The sequence below is a fragment of the Vitis riparia genome, chromosome 1, assembly GCF_004353265.1.
Source record: "Vitis riparia cultivar Riparia Gloire de Montpellier isolate 1030 chromosome 1, EGFV_Vit.rip_1.0, whole genome shotgun sequence".
NCBI lineage: Eukaryota > Viridiplantae > Streptophyta > Magnoliopsida > Vitales > Vitaceae > Vitis > Vitis riparia.
The window spans coordinates 5,798,700-5,819,560 of record NC_048431.1 but is presented as its reverse complement, the minus strand read 5'-3'; the positions used below and the strand labels follow the sequence as shown (position 1 = coordinate 5,819,560).

The window sequence follows — 20,861 nt, the reverse complement described above, 5'->3', positions numbered from 1 at the left end:
TTATATATTTTATAAATAATTATTTAATAAATTTATAACATTTTTTTAAAACTCATTTTTCACATAAATTGATAATAGTTTTTTTTTTTTAATTCTAAAGTAAGAGAAAAAAAATAATAGATTATTTATCTTATATTAAATTTAGTATGTTATTTATATATTAAATTTAGTAAATAAAATTAATTAATTTTATAATATATATTTATAATAATTGTATTATTATATAAATAGAATAAATTTTACAATCAAATTTTAACTTACAGATTAATATTTTTAATCTTAAAATTTATATAATAAAATTAATTTAAAAATTAAAACAAACAAAATTATATATTTTATAAATAATTATTTAATAAATTTATAACATTTTTTTAAAACTCATTTTTCACATAAATTGATAATAGTTTTTTTTTTAATTCTAAAGTAAGAGAAAAAAATAATAGATTATTTATCTTATATTAAATTTAGTATGTTATTTATATATTAAATTTAGTAAATAAAATTAATTAATTTTATAATATATATTTATAATAATTGTATTATTATATAAATAGAATAAATTTTACAATCAAATTTTAACTTACAGATTAATATTTTTAATCTTAAAATTTAGTAAATAAAATTAATTAATTTTATAATATATATTTATAATAATTGTATTATTATATAAATAGAATAAATAATGAAAAAGTGAATTTTTAAAGGGTTTTTTTTTTTTAAAGTGAGAATTTCTCACTTTTGTGGTATGAAGATCATTTCTTGAAGAGGCAATTTCCCACTTAGGTTTTTTTCTTTTTTCTTTTTTCTTTTTAATTTTTTATTATTATTTTATTTTAAGTGAGAATATCTCACTTTTGTGTGGATATCGTCTCTTCAAGAGACGATTTCCCACTTGGGTTTTTTTTTTTTTTTTTTTTTTTAAGTGAGAATTTTTAACACTTTTTTTTTTTTTTTGTGAAAACCGTCCCTTCCAAAGATGATTTATCACTTTTTTATTATTATTATTTTTTATTTTATTTTTTACTTGTGAAAATTATTTCTTCAAGAGACGATTTCTCATTTCTTAAATTTTTTTAAAATCGTCTTTTTAAGAGACGATTTGTCATATAAAAAATGGAAATTTAGAAATCGTGTCTTAAAAAGACGATTTTTTTTATAATTTTTTTAAAAGTTCATAAATCGTCTTTTGAAGATACGATTTTTCACTTACGATTTATTTTCTCTTTCCTATTTGGACAAAACTACGATATATTTGGAATTATTTTTCCTATTACGGTAATTTAAAAATTATTTTTTAAAACTTTCGTACTCTTATCAAAAATCCCAATTATTTATAGGAAACAAAAGGATTGGACTGAGTTTGGTTTGCTCCCGATCCCAAATTTATGATTCTTGAAGGATTCACTGGTGGATTAACCGAACCAGCCCAGGCAGTTGGCCAGATTAAATTAATTTGATAAATGGGCCCAGCCTGTCTAATTTTCTGCTCCCAGTACAACCACACCCTTGATTGGGCTGTTAACGCCCAAGACAAGTTGGAACTACGTTGCAAGTAGTTCAGTGAATATTCAAAATTTTAAGGGTATAGTTTTATGGAATTTTTTTTAAAATATGTATTATTTTTTAAAAATATTTGTTTGGAAAATAAACACAAAAATGTGACACATTTGATCACATTGAATATAGTACATGATCTTAATTAAAATTATAATTATATTTTTTTTATGATAAATTCCAATATAAAAAAAAATAAAAAAATTGTGTTTCCATACACTTATATAAAAATAATTATATAATAAAAATCCTTAAAAATAATTCAAATTTTATACACTCATCCATAAAAAATAATATTTAAAATGGTAAAAAAAAATAGTGCTTATATCATTAAAAAAAAATATTTAAACAGTCAAAGGTAGTACATAAAAAAAAATGAATGAAACATTAATTATTTTTAAATAATTATTTAAAATTTATATTTTATAAACTTGATTTTACTGTTACCAGTAAACCACGCGAAAAGAGTTTTAACCTTTTTTTTTTTTCTTTTAATCCCCCTTAAAAGTGTTAGCCTTTTTGTCCCCTTCAAAGTATAATCTCAAATGTTTCCCCCCTAAATAGTTTTCCTTTAACTCCATTATTGGCCACTGCGCCACTAGAAATTATCTACCCGAGACTATCCTTGGCCCGTAGGCCCTAACATAAGGCGATAAATATTATTCGTTTGTACGTGTGTGTGTGTTTTTTTTTTTTTTTTTTCTGGAAAAAGCGCTTTAATATGTTGAAAAAAAAACCTAATAAAAAGTATTGTTTAAAAAATTCATATTTCATGCCTGTAAAAAGAAATATTAATTATTATATTTAGAAATATTTAGAAATATATTTTAAAAATCTTTGTAGTAAAGATAAAAATAATTATTATATTTTAAAAAAATTTAATTAAAAAAAATGTTTCATGCATGAAAAAAAAAAAAAAAAAATCCATCTCCATAATGTATTTAGAAGTGTAGATGCTGAAAACCCTATTTAGATATTCTGAAAATGACATTTTAATATTTTCAAACATAGCTAGCGTTAAAGCTTTATGATCTCTGGCATCCAGGACTGTACGTGAGAGCTTTACGATCTCTTGCATGAAAAAAAAAATCCATCTCCATAATGTATTTAGAAGTGTAGATGCTGAAAACCCTATTTAGATATTCTCAAAATGACATTTTAATATTTTCACAAGTAGCTAGCGTTAAAGCTGTACGATCTCAGGCATCCAGGACTGTACGTGAGAGCTTCGACGAGCTCAAGCAACAGGACAGTAATCTGAGCAGAAGTGTACCAAAATCTATTTTATTACACAATACCGTGGGAATTTAATTTAAAAAACCCAATGAAAATATATAGTTGGAAATATCCTAGGAGAGACTGTTCAAATATAGGTGTTAACGAGGATGTAGGCCGAAGGCATGTACTGTAATGCCTGAACCCAATTAGGGGTAAAATTATAATTTAGACATCAATAATTAGTTAAAGTAATTTAATAAGAGTAAAAATATATTTTCGTATTTAAAATCCTTAAATATAAATTAGATTTTTCTTATCTTTTTTATTAAAAAACCTTTTTACACATATATCAGAACGATCAGAAAGCATAAGAGTGAAGATTTAGAGGTTTTGGGTTTGAAAATCAAATTTTTAAATAAGATTTTAATCCTTAAATTAATATTTTATATTCGTTAATTAGTTTTAAAAACTTTAGATACTCTTTGAAAGATCTGAATTTAAATTAGGGTTTGTTAAATTAATTTTTAGATCAAAAGACTAAAAATTTATGAATGTGGATTAATTTGTGATGAAAATAGGAAAATTTAGAAAATTTCAATTAAATAAAAAACAAAATCAATGAAAAATCAATGGAATAAAATAAATTTTAGAATTAGAAAATAAATAAATAAATAATTTGTGTAGCCTTTAGATTTGAACAAAAAAAAATGGGAATATGTGTGTGTTGCCAAAGTGTTGACTTAGACATTAGAAAAGATCGTAAATATATTATTACAATAATAAATAATGAAAAGAAACATGAGGTTTACTATTTTATTTTTAGGGCTTTGTGTGTGTAACAAAGATATGAGGGTAATGGATTGGTTATGTATTGAATTTGGAAATTAATAAAAATTATAATATTTAGTTTTAAGCTAACAAATGAAATAATAATAATAATAATAGTTTCCTATATAGGTTTTAATTTAATTTAAGTATATAAAAAAAATAAATGGTGATGGTAAGATTAGGAAAGAAAATGAATTTTATATTAATTTGAAAACTCACTAAATTAATTTATTATTGTTTAGTAAGTTGAAAAATAATATTGGGTGCTAATAATATTAGCATGAGAAATCAATTAGGATCCCTAATACTAAATAAAATATTTTTAGGATTTTCAAATTTATATATTTGGATAAATAATCAATAATCAATATTGTGTGTGATATTATGTTAGGTGAGGAGAAAATTTTTTTAAGTTAAATAGTTCAAATTTTTGAGTGATTCTTCAAGGTAAAATGTGTAAAATATTATTTTTATTTTTTCACATGGATCAAATATGTGTTTTGTATGAAAAGTATTTTTCTTTTTAGAATTTTTTTTTTGTTTATTTATGAAAAGTGAAAATTTGAGGAGATATGATATTTTGTTTTGTAAGTTTGAATTAATTAAATAAAGTGTTTGACTATGGATTATGTGACCCTAGTCAACGAGTTATAATTGTTGATATTTGGTTTTGTTCGATTTAACTAGAACAAATTTGAAACTAGCTACTCATTTGTGAAGTCCAACCTAATTGAGTATCATTTGTTATTTGATCATAAGAATAAAGATATTTTGAATGCATTTGATTTAGTTTTCATGAAAAATTGTTTCGAAGTAGATATAAGAAAGTTTTGTTGAAAAGTTTGAATGTATTAATATTTTGAACTCAAAAGTTTTTATGAAAATAAGTATATGTTATATCTTCTATTTGTAAGTATGATTGAAAATGTTTGATTCATGAAACTGTATTGATGTTCCTTATTGAGTTTTAAGTTTATACCGCTTCGTTGATAATTTTTCATGTACTCTTAGTTCGGGTGAGGAGTAATGAATAGGTTAGGGAATTTTTTCTTTATTAGGATTTTGGTTTAAACTTTATTTTGAACATTGTTTAGATGTTAAAATTTAATTTTTGTTTAAATTATTTAAATTTTGAGTTATTTGGATAATAACACTTTGGTTAATGTGTTAGTTTTTTTAAAGTTGATACTTTGAAATTTTAGAATTTTATCTTATTACTCTGAATATAAATTTCGTAATTGGTAAATTTTCAGTTGCAATATAAATATTTATGTTATTTCCATTTTGAGCTTTTTGGTTTGAGGTATAAAATGACCATCAAAAGGGGTTTTGGGACGTGGCTAGAGCATTGACATTATGTCAGCCAGTGCTGAGACAGCCCCCACTCAGCATGCAAAGAGACCCACATCCGCCACCACCTTTTGAGGTCTAAGACAAGACCAAATACACCTCTGGAGTATTTTTAGGGTTAACCAAATGAAAATGTAGGGCTGATCAGATGAAAGATTCATATCTGTGCCTTCAACTTGTATAGGCGTGCGGCTATGATGTTATTATGCAGTAAAAACAAGAGCACCTAAAAGTAGAAGATTTCTCACAAGATTACAGGTCTAAACATGCCGACCCATTCGGCTTCTGGTGACATTAAATATATATTATATGTAGTACAACAGAAAAAGAAAGTTAATACAGTAGATGGCTAGGAATTTTAAGGGTGGTTGGTGTGAGTGAGCTCTCCAAGCTGAAGGTAGGTGGCCTTGATGAAAGATGCAGATTCTTGTTGCGCTTCCTCTATGCCCTCTTTCAGGTTGCTCAGTGCCATGCAGTATGCTTCCTGTTCAATTCAAACCATATATGTTTATACAACTTTATATCTTTATTCTGTTACACTTTAGAAAATAAATTATATATTCATAGAATGTATAGGAAGCTGTGCTATCACCGGCGAGAGACGGCAGTCATCCAACAAACGCCCGCCCATTTAACCATCTTCGCCCATAAAAACCTAAAGGTACTCTAGTGTAGCCTAATCCAAACAAGGTGCATTCCACTGTAAAGACTTCACAGTGTACCTATGGGTTTTCAAAGGGGACTTGGCGACTTGCGCGCATCCCACGGTTGCTTTTTGGGAACCGTCTATAAATTTTCTTACAAGCTTTTGCTTGTATACATGTGGTGAGACAGCTCCTATGTTCCTAGAAAGCAGAGGCTAAAAAGCACTGGAAGGCGAACTCGACTCACATGGAAGTGCTACTAAAAATTTTGTGAATAAAAGGAACATAAAATGGTCACCAAAAATGGATGTGAAATTGATGTACATGTGGGTGAGATGGAAGTTAGGGGACGTAGCAAAGTAACTAGGTATCAGGGACATACCATGAAGTGATCGAGGTCGGATGGATTCTGAATGATGTCGTTAATGTTGGGTTTGGAGTCAGATGCTTTGTCTGGTTCAGTTGTTATACCAACCTCTCCAAATTCGCCTAACCCCACCTGAAATCAATATGTAGCTTGTTTACAGAGATAGAAAGAATGATATTCTCTTACATACATACACATTAACCTGGTCATCTAACTCGAGAAATAAATGTCAGTGCAGGTTGGAAACATTTTACACTTAAAATAATTATCTGCCTATCTAACAAGCTAATCATCTATCTACCAATGACCAAAGTGGAAACAGTTTTGTAAATTAACTGCAAATCCACTCTCTCTAAGTTTAGAAGGAAGCAGGAAATTAAAGCCCATACTGAGAGTATAATGGAAAGGAGGAAACATGGGTGGTGATCACTTTCATGGTATCTTTGTGTGCAAGCCATCTACAGCTTCCAACCACTGCACTACCCACCTGAATGTCTCTGTCATGAAAATGGCCTTTTTTTTCCCAAGCAATAGAAAAGAGAATAATGAGTCACGAGTCATGGTCATTAATTAATACAACTCCAGGGGGCGCAACATTCCGTTTCCTGAAACTGTTCATGAAGTGAAACTTCTCCTTGGGATTGAAGTAGTTTAAGAAGAAAGGAATGACCCACTCAACAGAGAAAAAAGAAAGAGGATAAACAGTTGAAATCGGATAGAGATACCTTCAAACAGTTCAGGTGGTTCTCAATCAGAAGGCCGAACAGAGGGTGGCCTGAGATTCTCTTCCTGAGAATCTCTTCATCCTCTTGTGCGCCGGCACTTTCTCCTACAAATCCCGGGCTTATTTTCTCTTTCTCACCGCAGTTGGTTTCCATCACACACTCCTGCCGTCTCTCTCGAACAAACACAGACAAAGACACAGACAGAGAGACACACACACGATGGTGAATGTTGCCCCTATCCCAGTAGAGATATCGTATATTATATAGTGAGGGAGTAAGAACAAGTACGTAAGACTGAATAATTAAGTAACCCGTAGTGGGAGTAAATTATATAATCAGTTGACATGTGCATGCATGATGAAGGGTTGGAGTCAGTGATCAGAAGACTCGAGGGGGCTTAGGCAAAGCTCTCTGCTTCCTCTTTTTTGCCATGAAAGGAACATGTCAAGGCCTTTTAATAATTCTTCACCTCGATCAAAGCATCTTGTAAATTACATCAGCTGCTTCCTCTTTTCTTTTGATCGCAACTGACATAATTTTTTTTACCTTTGCTACTGTTCAATTTAGCTTTTTCTGCCTTGTTGTATCATTCTTTAACCAGAAGGACTGTTCATTCAAAGCTTTTAGGGAGAATTATGTAAATGTATTAAATAAAAGAAGAGAACAGAAGCCAAAATTAGCCATTTCAGGGAAAGTACAGTCTTACTCAAACAAATCCTCCTTTCATGTATAGTAACAGTGTCCTCTCTATTGTGCCCGAAAATGCCCTTATGTTTTTTTTTTTCCCTCCCCCCATTCTCACCTTCTCACCGAATTAATTAAGTTTTATATTATAATTAAATAAATTAAATTTTCCTCTTTTTTAATTCTTTGATTTTAATTAATTTTATAAAATAATTCTCATTTTTTTTCCTATTTTTGAGAATCTACTTAATTAAAAAAATTAACTTTATTTTTAAAAAATACAATTCATTTATTCATTATTTATTTCAATTTCTTTATTAAATTTTTATTTTAACATCATGTGTAATTAATAAATTAGTTTTTAATAAAAAATATATTCACCTATTATAATTAATAATCTAATAAACAAATAAATACTAATATTTTAAATAATTTTCATTTCATATATATATATATATATATATATATATATATAATGGAACATATTTACATAATTCTCCCAAGCTTTTATTGGTTCTCTACTGTTGGGTCAGTCTTGTAACTGTAGATATTGATAGCAGCAACACATGCATGTGGACTTTCTTACTCATTTGGCGTGTCAATGCACACCCTGCAACACATTTCTCAATTCCCTAGCATATGTCTTCTGCGTGTGAACACATCCAGCAGAAAGTTTCTACGGCTACGTAACTATGTACTTTTAATCTTTTAAAGTCATTCGATTATAAAAATGGTATCAGAGTCCATTTCTGCTGTAGGGGTTTGTTTGTTTATCTATTTGATTTTAAAGGCCTGAGATTGGCCCAATTATTCAATAGAAAACAAAAGGATTGGGCTGAAGTTGGTTTGCTCCCCACAAGCCCAAGTTTTTGCTCTCAATACAAACACGCTCATGATTGAGCTGTTGAGGCCCAACTGCCCAAGATAAGTTGGAACTACGTTGCAAGTAGTCCAGTAAACATTCAAAACTTTAAGGGCATAGTTACATGGATTTTTAGTGGTGCTTTTTTTTTTCTTCAATTTAAATGACGGTACTTTGTTCGTAGCATATCCTAAAATCAGCCATCCATGCTTTGATGGTGGTCCATGCGAGGAGACATTACACCCTCCCATACCTGAATATTTGGTTCGCTCAAAGGGGATTTTTGACCTCATATATCCCTTAAATAACATTATCCTGTCAATTTCTAAGGAGATTTTAGCTAGATTTTGTCTGGAGTCAAAATCTCCATTATGGGTAATCCAAATTTGTAATTATGCAGTGAACCTATAACTTCAATTGCCACAAATACAAGTCAAATACATATTATATATATATATATATATATATAGGAAAAATAAATAAATAAAAGAGGTCACTTCACCCACCATTCTTCACAGTCGTTGGGGTTGGTTTCAACCCCCAAAGGCTGTCAAAGGTCACGTCAAACACATGACTTAGCTCAATTATATCCGATTAAATCATGCTTAAGAAAAACTCAAATTTGATTTCGTAGCCATAAGCCCATAATCCCGCATGCTGCTGTTCTGTAGCTGGAGAATGAAATAACTCCTACCAACGCATGACCTACGAGTGACCCGATTTCCCTTCAAACCCAGTAATAAATGGGCCTCGATGATAATTGGATGAAATTGTGAACCCACTAAATCATTGCCTCAGCTTCTATACCTTCACACATGCAAGGGCCACATTTTAGAGAGGGAACATTAAAGACTCTAAAGGCTTGTTTCACTCGTGCAATTTAATCATTATTTTTAGTTTCTTATAATTCAAGAATGATGTCTTTAACTATCTCTATAGATTGTGTGAGTAACAATACCCATGTGAGAGCTTAGTGTATGAAGCATGAAAACTTAGGGTTAGCAACTGAAGAGGAGATGTTAGGTAAATGGAACTAATAATGATATTAATGAATGGTCTAAGATAAAATTAATGTTGAAAACAAAAAACTCTCTAAGGTAGTTTGAACTAGAAGATGATACGATAAATCTCTATCAAATACTAGAGATTCTTAGCATGCCTTGATAACTAATGATCTTGATTATCTCTTTCGTTACCTACACTACAACAAATCTACAAAAGTATAAAAGAGTACTCATGAAAGGTTGAGACTTAAATTAACTTTCATTCATTTGATGGTAATTAGGTATTAGGATTAAATAGTAAATTAGGTTTTAGATGCAACTCTAAGTTATAAAACTTAAGTCAATCTCAATTGACCATTGAACATAAAAACCCTAAGTCAATACAAATGAAAAACCCTTGCTTGCTCCAAGGTTTTATTCCATAGGTTGATTGTGGAACCCCTACATCTTAACTAATAGAGTTAAAAACACCTTTTGAGTATTTTGCCAAGTTCTTTAGATTTGCTTTAGTAATTCAAAATTTGCAACATCAATCATTAGTAATTACATTTTATAACAAGCAAACAACTTAGCTTAGTATTGATAAGTTTTCATGGACCAATCCTTGAGGGCAATATCCGAAGAATTATAAAATCCTTTGTAACCCTTTCTCTATTTTTTTTTTGTCCATAGTTGCTCTATAAATAAGCTCGGTATTTTGGACAAAAGAGAACTGTTGTCATGGGTGCATTGTTGATATAGAAAATTTGATGGATTAAATTACTATAAATTGATCATCAAAATTATAATTTCTCAACTCAACAAATTTAAACTTATAATCTATAGATCATACACATTGAACACGTGACATACAATTTAAAATGTGACACATGGTAAATTTGAAAGGCTACAAAATCAAAGTTTATATATATATATATATATATATATAACCAAATTCCTTGAATTAAACAATCAAATTCTCACGTAATCAAATCTTGAGGATTTTAAAACTAATGCGTTAACTCCACCTCTAATTAAGGTTACCTCCTTCAACCCTAAGAAAATGTTCATATCATCATCCTTGGATTGTGATCCAAAGTTCAAATAATAGAATAAAAAAGGAAGATATTCTTTTGAAAAAAATATATATATTACCATAAAAAGTTTCACCCTCCACTGATTCTGATATAAAAAATTTTATTTGAATATTTATCCTTTTTTGCCAGACTTTCAAGATTTAAGTTGACCGGTATCATTCTTTAACCAGAATGAATGGTCTAATATTTTATCGGCTCTCTACTGTTGTCTACGGCTTGTACCTGATGGCAGCAACACGTGTGGAGTCTCTACTCATTTGGCGTGTCCATGCACGCCCTGCAGCCCACCATTCTCCATAGAAAAATGCAACGGAATTCTGAATTCTTTATGCGATTAAACTCCTTCACACAAATGAAAATATTTTGAGTTGATTTATGTCAATACTCGTTGCCATGTTGGGATCAGCTGCATCCACATGAGACTAGGGGGCTTATGTTTTCATTCCAACTTAAATCACTCTTACCATCGAACAAAATGAGAATAAAAATATTTTCGATTATTGGACTTTCCATCTTCGATCGGCGATTATCTTGCATCTCTGAATTCAAGCGTCTGCTATATTTTATTTATCGTGAAGACGCACTTCTAGTCTTTTTAAAGGTCCACTTTCCACACAATCAGACCATAAACTTCCTTTGTGGCTCTTATGCTGTGATTGTGATACTTACGTGAATTTTAAAAAATAATTCTTAAATGAAAAATTGTCTATTCAAAATGATTTATAAATTAAAAAAAATTATAAAAAAATTATATTTTCAAGACACGATTTCTAAAATTTCATTTTTTTATACGCGAAATCGTCTCTTAAAGAGATGATTTTAAAAAATTTTAAAAATGAGAAATCGTCTCTCGAAGAGACGATTTTCACAAAAAAAAAAAAAAAAAAAAAAAAAAAAGTGAGAAATAAATCGTCTTTTCAAGAGACGATTTTTACAAAAAAAAAAAAAAATAAAAAAATTTAAGAAGTGATAAATTGTCTCTTGTAGAGACTATTTCCAAATAAAACAAATAAAACTAAGCGAGAAATCGTCTCTTAAAAGACAATTTTCACACAAAAAAATATATATGTAAGAATCCACCAACAAAAGTGAGAAATTTTCACTTAAAAAAATAAATAAATAATAAATAAATAAAAACAAAATGGGAATTGTCTCTTTAAAAGACGATCTCCACATCACAAAAGTAAGAAATTCTCACTTAAAAAAAAACAACAACAAAACAAAACAAAAACTTTCAAAAATCCATTTTTTCATCCTTTATTCTATTTATACAATAATACAATTATTATAAATATATATTATAAAATTAATTAATTTTATTTACGAAATTTAATATATAAATAATATACTAAATTTAATATAAGATAAATAATATTTATATATTATTTTTTTTCTTTCACTTTGGAATTTTAAAAATAAAATAAAAACTATTATCAATTTTATGTGAAAATTGAATTTAAAAAAAATTGTTATTAATTTATTAAATTAAAAAAATAAAAATAAAAAAAAGTGTCGAAAATTGTCTCTTCAAGAGACGATTTTCATAAATAAAAAAAAACTTTAAAAATCCGTTTTTCCATTCCCTATTATACTTATACAATAATACAATTATTAAAAATATATATTATAAAATCAATTAATTTTATTTACTAAATTTAATATAAGATAAATAATATTTATCTATTATTTTTTTCTTTCACTTTGAAATTAAAATAAATAAAAAATAAAAACTACTATCAATTTTATGTGAAAAATGAGTTTAAAAAACAAATTTGTTATTAATTTATTAAATAATTATTTACAAAATAAATAAATTTGTTTTGTTTAATTTTTAAATTAATTTTATTATATAAATTTTACGATTAAAATATTAATTTTTAAGTTAAAATTTCACTGTAAAATAAATAAAATATAAAAAAATAAGTTAAATCATTTTAATTGTTCTTAATCTTCAAATTTTCTTTAAATTAATTCAATTAATTACAACTAATAAAATTAATTTAGTTTGATATATTTTTATTTATAAGATAAATAATATTTATCTTTTTTTTGTTTATGTGAAAAATGATTATATAAAAAACAAATTTGTTATTACTTTATTAAATAATTATTTATAAAATAAATAATCTTATTTTGTTTTAATTTTTAAATTAATTTTATTATATAAATTTTAAAATTAAAAATATTAATATTTAATTTCAAATTTCACTATAAAATGAATAAAATATAAAATAAATAAATTAAAATAAAATATCATGATTATAAAAAACCAATAACATTGTTTATGTAAATACTAAAAAACCAACAAACAACCCAACAATTAAAAAAATATCAACCATGATAGAAATTCAATTATTATCACGAATGCAAAAATACCAATAACCTTGTTCATATGAACTATCAACAAAGAAAATATATATATATATATCTCAACCGATAACTTATATTAATATGTTAAATTTATAAACAATCAACCGTATTTAAATACTAAATGATCAAAGATCAACTACTATTATGAAAAAAAAACTAATATTTTGTTCATATATATAAACTAGTAAACCAACAAACATCCTAATAACTAACAAAATAATAACGATGAAAATCAATAAAGCTAAAATATTAAAATTCAACATTACTAGATGACAACTTCAATATTAGAAGACAATAAATTTACAACAAATAATATTCTAAAAAAATTAGCATAAATCCAATAAATTTAAAAATATATATAGCAATAAATATATATCATCCATTACAAAATAAATATGAAACAAAGGTAAAAATATTATCTATGAATAAAATTGTATGATTTAATCTATTTAAAATAAATATTTTGTATAAATATTATTGAAACAAATATTACATAATCCAAATAAATTTTAAAGCTTATATAATAATAACAGTCATACATTACAAAATAATTTGAAATAAAAATAAAACAAAAATATTACATTTTAAGATAAGCAGCGTGAGTGTCTGAAGAAAAGAGATGAGATATGCGAAGAAGTTCCCATAAAGAAATGAAATGAAAAGTGAAAATTTGGAAAATGAAAAATCGAGTTTCAAATAAGGATGAAGAGATTGAAGCCGACTTATATTGTAAATAAAGTTGGGAAGAAGTAGGATAAGTGTAATGTGTAGGATAAGGGGTGAACGTTTGAATGTTTTAGAAGAAATGACAATACTTATAACGGTCAAATTGGTGAAGTGTTTAAACATTTCAGAAGAAATGACAACACCTCAAATGGTCTTCAAATTGGTTGAGTGTTCCAATAAAATTGCAATGTAATAGTGTGTGAAGTGATGAAGTGCAATAGGTAAGATTCTTATATGGGCTATGGGTGTAGTAGATTGTTGGACTTGGGGAAGTGATATGATGCGTGTAGTGGAGGGAAATGACATGATGCTTGTAGTGGAGGCTTTATGGTAAGTTAAATTCTTCTAAAAAGATGCGAAATTATTCCTTTTACAATCAAATTTTAACTTACAGATTAATATTTTTAATCTTAAAATTTATATAATAAAATTAGTTTAAAAATTAAAACAAAACAAAATTATGTATTTTCTAAATAATTATTTAATAAATTAATAACATTTTTTTTAAAACTCATTTTTCACGTAAATTGATAATAGTTTTTTTTTTTTAATTCTAAAGTAAGAGAAAAAAATAATAGATTATTTATCTTATATTAAATTTAGTATGTTATTTATATATTAAATTTAGTAAATAAAATTAATTAATTTTATAATATATATTTATAATAATTGTATTATTGTATAAATAGAATAAAGAATGAAAAAGTGGATTTTTGAAGGTTTTTTATTTAAAAAAAAAGTGACAATTTCTCACTTTTGTGGTGTAAAGATCGTCTCTTGAATAGACGATTTCCCATTTGGGTTTTTTTCTTTTTTCTTTTTTCTTTTTAATTTTATTATTATTATTTTATTTTAAGTTAGAATATCTCACTTTTGTATGGATATTCTCTCTTCAAGAGACGATTTCCCACTTGAATTTTTTTTAATTATTTTATTTTTAAGTGAGAATTTTTAACACACACACACATATATATTTTTTTTTTTTGTGAAAATCGTCTCTTTGAGAGACGATTTTTCATTTCTTAAATTTTTTTTTAAATCGTCTTTTTAAGAGACGATTTCTCATATAAAAAATGGAAATTTAGAAATTGTGTCTTGAAAAGATGATTTTTTTTATAAATTTTTTAAAAGTTCATAAATCGTCTTTTGAAGATACGATTTTTCACTTACGATTTATTTTCTCTTTTCTATTTGAACAAAACTACAATAGATTTGAAATTATTTTTCCTACTACGATAATTTAGGAATTACTTTTTAAAATTGTCGTAATCTTATCAAAAATCCCAATTATTTATAGGAAACAAAAGGATTGGACTGAGTTTGGTTTGCTCCCAATCCCAAATTTATGATTCTTGAAGGATTCACTGGTGGATTAACCAAACCAGCCCAGGTAGTTGGCCAGATTAAATTAATTTGATAAATGGGCCCAGCCTGTCTAATTTTCTGCTCCCAGTACAACCACACCCTTGATTGGGCTGTTAACGGCCAAGGCAAGTTGGAACTACGTTGCAAGTAGTCCAGTGAATATTCAAAATTTTAAGGGTATAGTTTTATGGAATTTTTTTAAAAATATGTATTATTTTTTAAAAATATTTGTTTGGAAAATAAACACAAAAATGTGACACATTTGATCGCATTGAATATAGTACATGATCTTAATTAAAATTATAATTATATTTTTTTTGTTATATTTTTTTATGGTAAATTCCAATATAAGAAGAAAATAAAAAAATTGTGTTTCCATACACTTATATAAAAATAATTATACAATAAAAATCCTTAAAAAATAATTCAAATTTTATACCCTCATCCATCAAAAATAATATTTAGAATGATAAAAAATAGTACTTATATCATTAAAAAAAATATTTAAACAGTCAAAGGTAGTACATAAAAAAATGAATGAAATATTAATTATTTTTAAATAATTATTTAACATTTATATTTTATAAACTTGATTTTACGGTTACAATAAACCGCGAAAAGAGTTTTAACCTTTTTTTTTTTTTCTTTTAATCCCCATTAAAACTGTTAGCCTTTTTGTCCCCTTGAAAGTATAATCTCAAATGTTTCCCCCCTAAATAGTTTTCCTTTAACTCCATTATTGGCCACTGCGCCACTAGAAATTATCTACCCGAGACTATCCTTGGCCCGTAGGCCCTAACATAAGGCGATAAATATTATTCGTTTGTACGTGTGTGTGTGTTTTTTTTTTCTGGAAAAAGCGCTTTAATATGTTGAAAAAAAAACCTAATAAAAAGTATTGTTTAAAAAATTAATATTTCATGCCTGTAAAAAGAAATATTAATTATTATATTTAGAAATATTTAGAAATATATTTTAAAAATCTTTGTAGTAAAGATAAAAATAATTATTATATTTTAAAAAATTTTAATTAAAAAAATGTTTCTTGCATGAAAAAAAAAAAAAAAAAAAATCCATCTCCATAATGTATTTAGAAGTGTAGATGCTGAAAACCCTATTTAGATATTCTGAAAATGACATTTTAATATTTTCAAACATAGCTAGCGTTAAAGCTTTATGATCTCTGGCATCCAGGACTGTACGTGAGAGCTTTACGATCTCTTGCATGAAAAAAAAATCCATCTCCATAATGTATTTAGAAGTGTAGATGCTGAAAACCCTATTTAGATATTCTCAAAATGACATTTTAATATTTTCACAAGTAGCTAGCGTTAAAGCTGTACGATCTCAGGCATCCAGGACTGTACGTGAGAGCTTCGACGAGCTCAAGCAACAGGACAGTAATCTGAGCAGAAGTGTACCAAAATCTATTTTATTACACAATACCGTGGGAATTTAATTTAAAAAAACCCAATGAAAATATATAGTTGGAAATATCCTAGGAGAGACTGTTCAAATATAGGTCTTAACGAGGATGTAGGCCGATGGCATGTACTGTAATTTAGGGGTAAAATTGTAATTTAGACATCAATAATTAGTTAAAATAATTTAATAAGAGTAAAAATATCTTTTTCGTATTTAAAATCTCTAAATATAAATTAGATTTTTCTTATCTTCTTTATTAAAAAACTCTTTTACACAGATATCAAGACGATCAAAAAGCATAAGAATGAAGATTTAAAGGTTTAGGGTTTGAAAATCAATTTTTCAAATAAGATTGTAATCCTTAAATTAATATTTTCTATTCGTTAATTAGTTTTAAAAACTTTAGATACTCTTTGAAAGATCTCAATCTAGATTAGGGTTTGTTAAATTAATTTTTAGATCAAAAGACTAAAAATTTATGAATGTGGATTAATTTGTGATGAAAATAGGAAAATTTAGAAAATTTCAATTAAATAAAAAACAAAATCAATGAAAAATCAATGGAATAAAATAAATTTTAGAATTAGAAAATAAATAAATAAATCATTTGTGTAGCCTTTAGATTTGAAAAAAAAAATGGGAATATGTGTGTGTTGCCAAAGTGTTGACTTAGACATCGGAAAAGATTGTATGCGTAAATATATTATTACAATAATAAATAATGAAAAGAAACATGAGGTTTACTGTTTTATTTTTAGGGCTTTATGCATGTAATGAAGATATAAGAGTAATGGATTTGTTATGTATTGAATTTGGAAATTAATAAAAATTATAATATTTAGTTTTAAGCTAACAAATGAAATAATAATAATAATAATAATAATAATAATAATAATAATAATAGTTTCCTATATAGGTTTTAATTTAATTTAAGTATATAAAAAAATAAATGGTGATGGTAAGATTAGGAAAGAAAATGAATTTTATATTAATTTGAAAACTCACTAAATTAATTTATTATTGTTTAGTAAGTTGAAAAATAATATTGGGTGCTAATAATATTAGCATGAGAAATCAATTAGGATCCCTAATACTAAATAAAATGTTTTTAGGATTTTCAAATTTATATATTTGGATAAATAATCAGTAATCAATATTGTGTGTGATATTATGTTAGGTGAGGAGGAAATTTTTCAGAGTTAAATACTTCAAATTTTTGAGTGATTCTTCAAGGTAAAATGTGTAAAATATTATTTTTATTTTTTCACATGGATCAAAATATGTGTTTTATATGAAAAATATTTTTCTTTTTAGAATTTTTTTTGTTTATTTATGAAAAGTGAAAAATTGAGGAGATATGATATTTTGTTTTGTAAGTTTGAATTAATAAAATAAAGTGTTTGGTTATGGATTATATGACCCTAGTCAACGGGTTATAATGGTTGATATTTGGTTTTGTTCACTTTAATTAGAACAAATTTGAAACTAGCCACTCATTTGTGAAGTCCAACCTAATTGAGTACGATTTGTTATTTGATCATCAAAGTAAAGATATTTTGAATGCATTTGATTTAGTTTTGATGAGAAATTGTTTTGAAATAGATATAAGAAAGTTTTGTTGAAAAATTTGAATGTATTAGTATTTTAAACTCAAAAGTTTTTATGAAAATAAGCATATATTATATCTTCTATTTGCAAGTATGATTGAAAATGTTTGATTCATGAAATTGTATTGATATTCCTTATTGAGCTTTAAGTTCATGCTCCTTCGTTGATAATTTTTCAAGTACTTTTAGTTCGTGTGATGAGTGATGAATAGGCGGAGAAATTTTTTCTTTATTAGGATTTTGGTTCAAACTTTATTTTGGACATTGTTTAAATGTTAAAAATTTAATTCTCGTTTAAATTATTTGAATTTTGAGTTATTTGGACAATAACACTTTTGTTGATGTGTTAGTTTTTTTAAAGCTGATATTTTGAGATTTTAGAATTTTGTATTACTATTCTGAATATGAATTTGGTAATTAATAAATTTTCGATTGTCACTTTGAGCCTTTTGGCTGTGAAATAACCATCATACCCTTAGTTTTGGGACGTGGCGTGAATGACTTAAGAGCTAGAGCATTGACATTATGTCAGCCAGTGCTGAGACAGCCCCCACTCAGCATGCAAAGAGACCCACTTCCGCCACCACCTTTTGAGGTCTAAGACAAGACCAAATACACCTGTGGAGTAGTTTTAGGGTTAACCAAATGAAAATGTAGGGCTGATCAGATGAAAGATTCATATCTGTGCCTTCAATTTGTATAGGCGTGCGGCTATGATGTTATTATGCAGTAAAAACTAGAGCACCTAAAAGTAGAAGATTTCTCACAAGATTACAGGTCTAAACATGCCGACCCATTCGGCTTCTGGTGACATAAATATGTAGTATATGTAGTACAACAGAGAAGAAAGTTAATACAGTAGATGGCTGGGAATTTTAAGGGTGCTTGGTGTGAGTGAGCTCTCCAAGCTGAAGGTAGGTGGCCTTGATGAAAGATGCAGATTCTTGTTGCGCTTCCTCTATGCCCTCTTTCAGGTTGCTCAGTGCCATGCAGTATGCTTCCTGTTCAATTCAAACCATATATGTTTATACAACTTTTTATCTTTATTCTGTTACACTTTAGAAAATAAATTATATATTCATAGAATGTATAGGAAACTGTGCTATCACCGGCGAGAGACGGCAGTCATCCAACAAACGCCCGCCCATTTAACCATCTTCGCCCATAAAAACCTAAAGGTACTCTAGTGTAGCCTAATCCAAACAAGGTGCATTCCACTGTGAAGACTTCACAGTGTACCTATGGGTTTTCAAAGGGGACTTGGCGACTTGCGCGCATCCCACGGTTGCTTTTTGGGAACTGTATATAAATTTTCTTACAAGCTTTTGCTTGTATACATGTGGTGAGACAGCTCCTATGTTCCTAGAAAGCAGAGGCTAAAAAGCACTGGAAGGCCAAGACGATTCACATGGAAGTGCTACTAAAAATTTTGTGAATAAAAGGAACATAAAATGGTCACCAAAAATGGATGTGAAATTGATGTGCATGAGGGTGAGATAGAAGTTAGGGGACGTAGCAAAGTAACTAGGTATCAGGGACATACCATGAAGTGATCGAGGTCGGATGGATTCTGAATGATGTCGTTAATGTTGGGTTTGGAGTCAGATGCTTTGTCTGGTTCAGTTGTTATACCAACCTCTCCAAATTCGCCTAACCCCACCTGAAATCAATATGTAGCTTGTTTACAGAGATAGAAAGAATGATATTCTCTTACATACAGACACATTAACCTGGTCATCTAACTCGAGAAATAAATGTCAGTGCAGATTGGAAACATTTTACACTTAAAATAATTATCTGCCTATCTAACAAGCTAATCATCTATCTACCAATGACCAAAGTGGAAACAGTTTTGTAAATTAACTGCAAATCCACTCTCTCTAAGTTTAGAAGGAAGCAGGAAATTAAAGCCCATACTGAGAGTATAATGGAAAGGAAACATGGGTGGTGGTCACTTTCATGGTATCTTTGTGTGCAAGCCATGTACAGCTTCCAACCACTGCACTACCCACCTGAATGTCTCTGTCATGAAAATGGCCTTTTTTTTCCCAAGCAATAGAAAAGAGAATAATGAGTCACGAGTCATGGTCATTAATTAATACAACTCAGGGGCGCAACATTCCGTTTCCTGAAACTGTTCATGAACTGAAACTTCTCCTTGGGATTGAAGTAGTTTAAGAAGAAAGGAATGATCCACTCAACAGAGGAAAAAGAAAGAGGATAAACAGTTGAAATCGGATAGAGATACCTTCAAACAGTTCAGGTGGTTCTCAATCAGAAGGCCGAACAGAGGGTGGCCTGAGATTCTCTTCCTGAGAATCTCTTCATCCTCTTGTGCGCCGGCACTTTCTCCTACAAATCCCGGGCTTATTTTCTCTTTCTCACCGCAGTTGGTTTCCATCACACACTCCTGTCGTCTCTCTGGCACAAACACAGACAAAGACACAGGCAGAGAGAGACACACACGATGGTGAATCTTGCCCCTATCCCAGTAGAGATAGCGTATATTATATGGTGAGGGAGTAAGAACAAGTACGTAAGACTGAATAATTAAGTAACCCGTAGTGGAAGTAATTTATAATTTTATATAATCAGTTGACATCTGCATGCATGATGAAGGGTTGGAGTCAGTGATCAGAAGACTCGAGGGGGATTAGGCAAAGCTCTCGGCTTAATCTTTTTTGCCATGAAAGGAACATGTCAAGGCCTTTTAATAATTCTTCACCTCGATCAAAGCATCTCTTAAATTACATCAGCTGCTTCCTCTTTTCTTTTGATCGCAACTGACATAATTTTTTTACCTTTGCTACTGTTCAATTTAGCTTTTTCTGCCTTTTTGTATCATTCTTTAACCAGAAGGACTGTTCATTCAAAGCTTTTAGGGAGAATTATGTAAATGTATAAAATAAAAGAAGAAAACAGAAGCCAAAATTAGCCATTTCAGGGAAAGTACAGTCTTGCTCAAAACAAATCCTTCTTTCATGTATAGTAACAGTGTCCTCTCTATTGTGCCCGAAAATGCCCTTATGCTTTTTTCTTTTTTTTTTCTTTTTTTC

The 20,861-nt window shown here is 28.0% G+C and overlaps 2 protein-coding genes across 2 annotated transcripts; both read right to left on the bottom strand.

Moving 5' to 3' along the window:
* Window positions 1–5,177: 5,177 nt before the first annotated feature.
* On the bottom strand, window positions 5,178–6,890 carry LOC117924360 (protein KNATM-like). Its single transcript, XM_034842977.1, has 3 exons — window positions 6,687–6,890; window positions 5,977–6,093; window positions 5,178–5,434 (listed from the first exon to the last, which is right to left on the bottom strand). The coding sequence occupies exons 1-3, from the start codon at window positions 6,837–6,839 to the stop codon at window positions 5,309–5,311; spliced, it is 396 nt and encodes a 131-aa protein (XP_034698868.1). The 5' UTR covers window positions 6,840–6,890; the 3' UTR covers window positions 5,178–5,308.
* Window positions 6,891–18,488: 11,598 nt separating this feature from the next.
* On the bottom strand, window positions 18,489–20,318 carry LOC117924273 (protein KNATM-like). Its single transcript, XM_034842871.1, has 3 exons — window positions 20,054–20,318; window positions 19,349–19,465; window positions 18,489–18,806 (listed from the first exon to the last, which is right to left on the bottom strand). Exons 1-3 carry the CDS (start codon window positions 20,204–20,206, stop codon window positions 18,681–18,683), a joined length of 396 nt encoding a protein of 131 aa, XP_034698762.1. The 5' UTR covers window positions 20,207–20,318; the 3' UTR covers window positions 18,489–18,680.
* Between the last annotated feature and the right edge of the window lie 543 nt (window positions 20,319–20,861).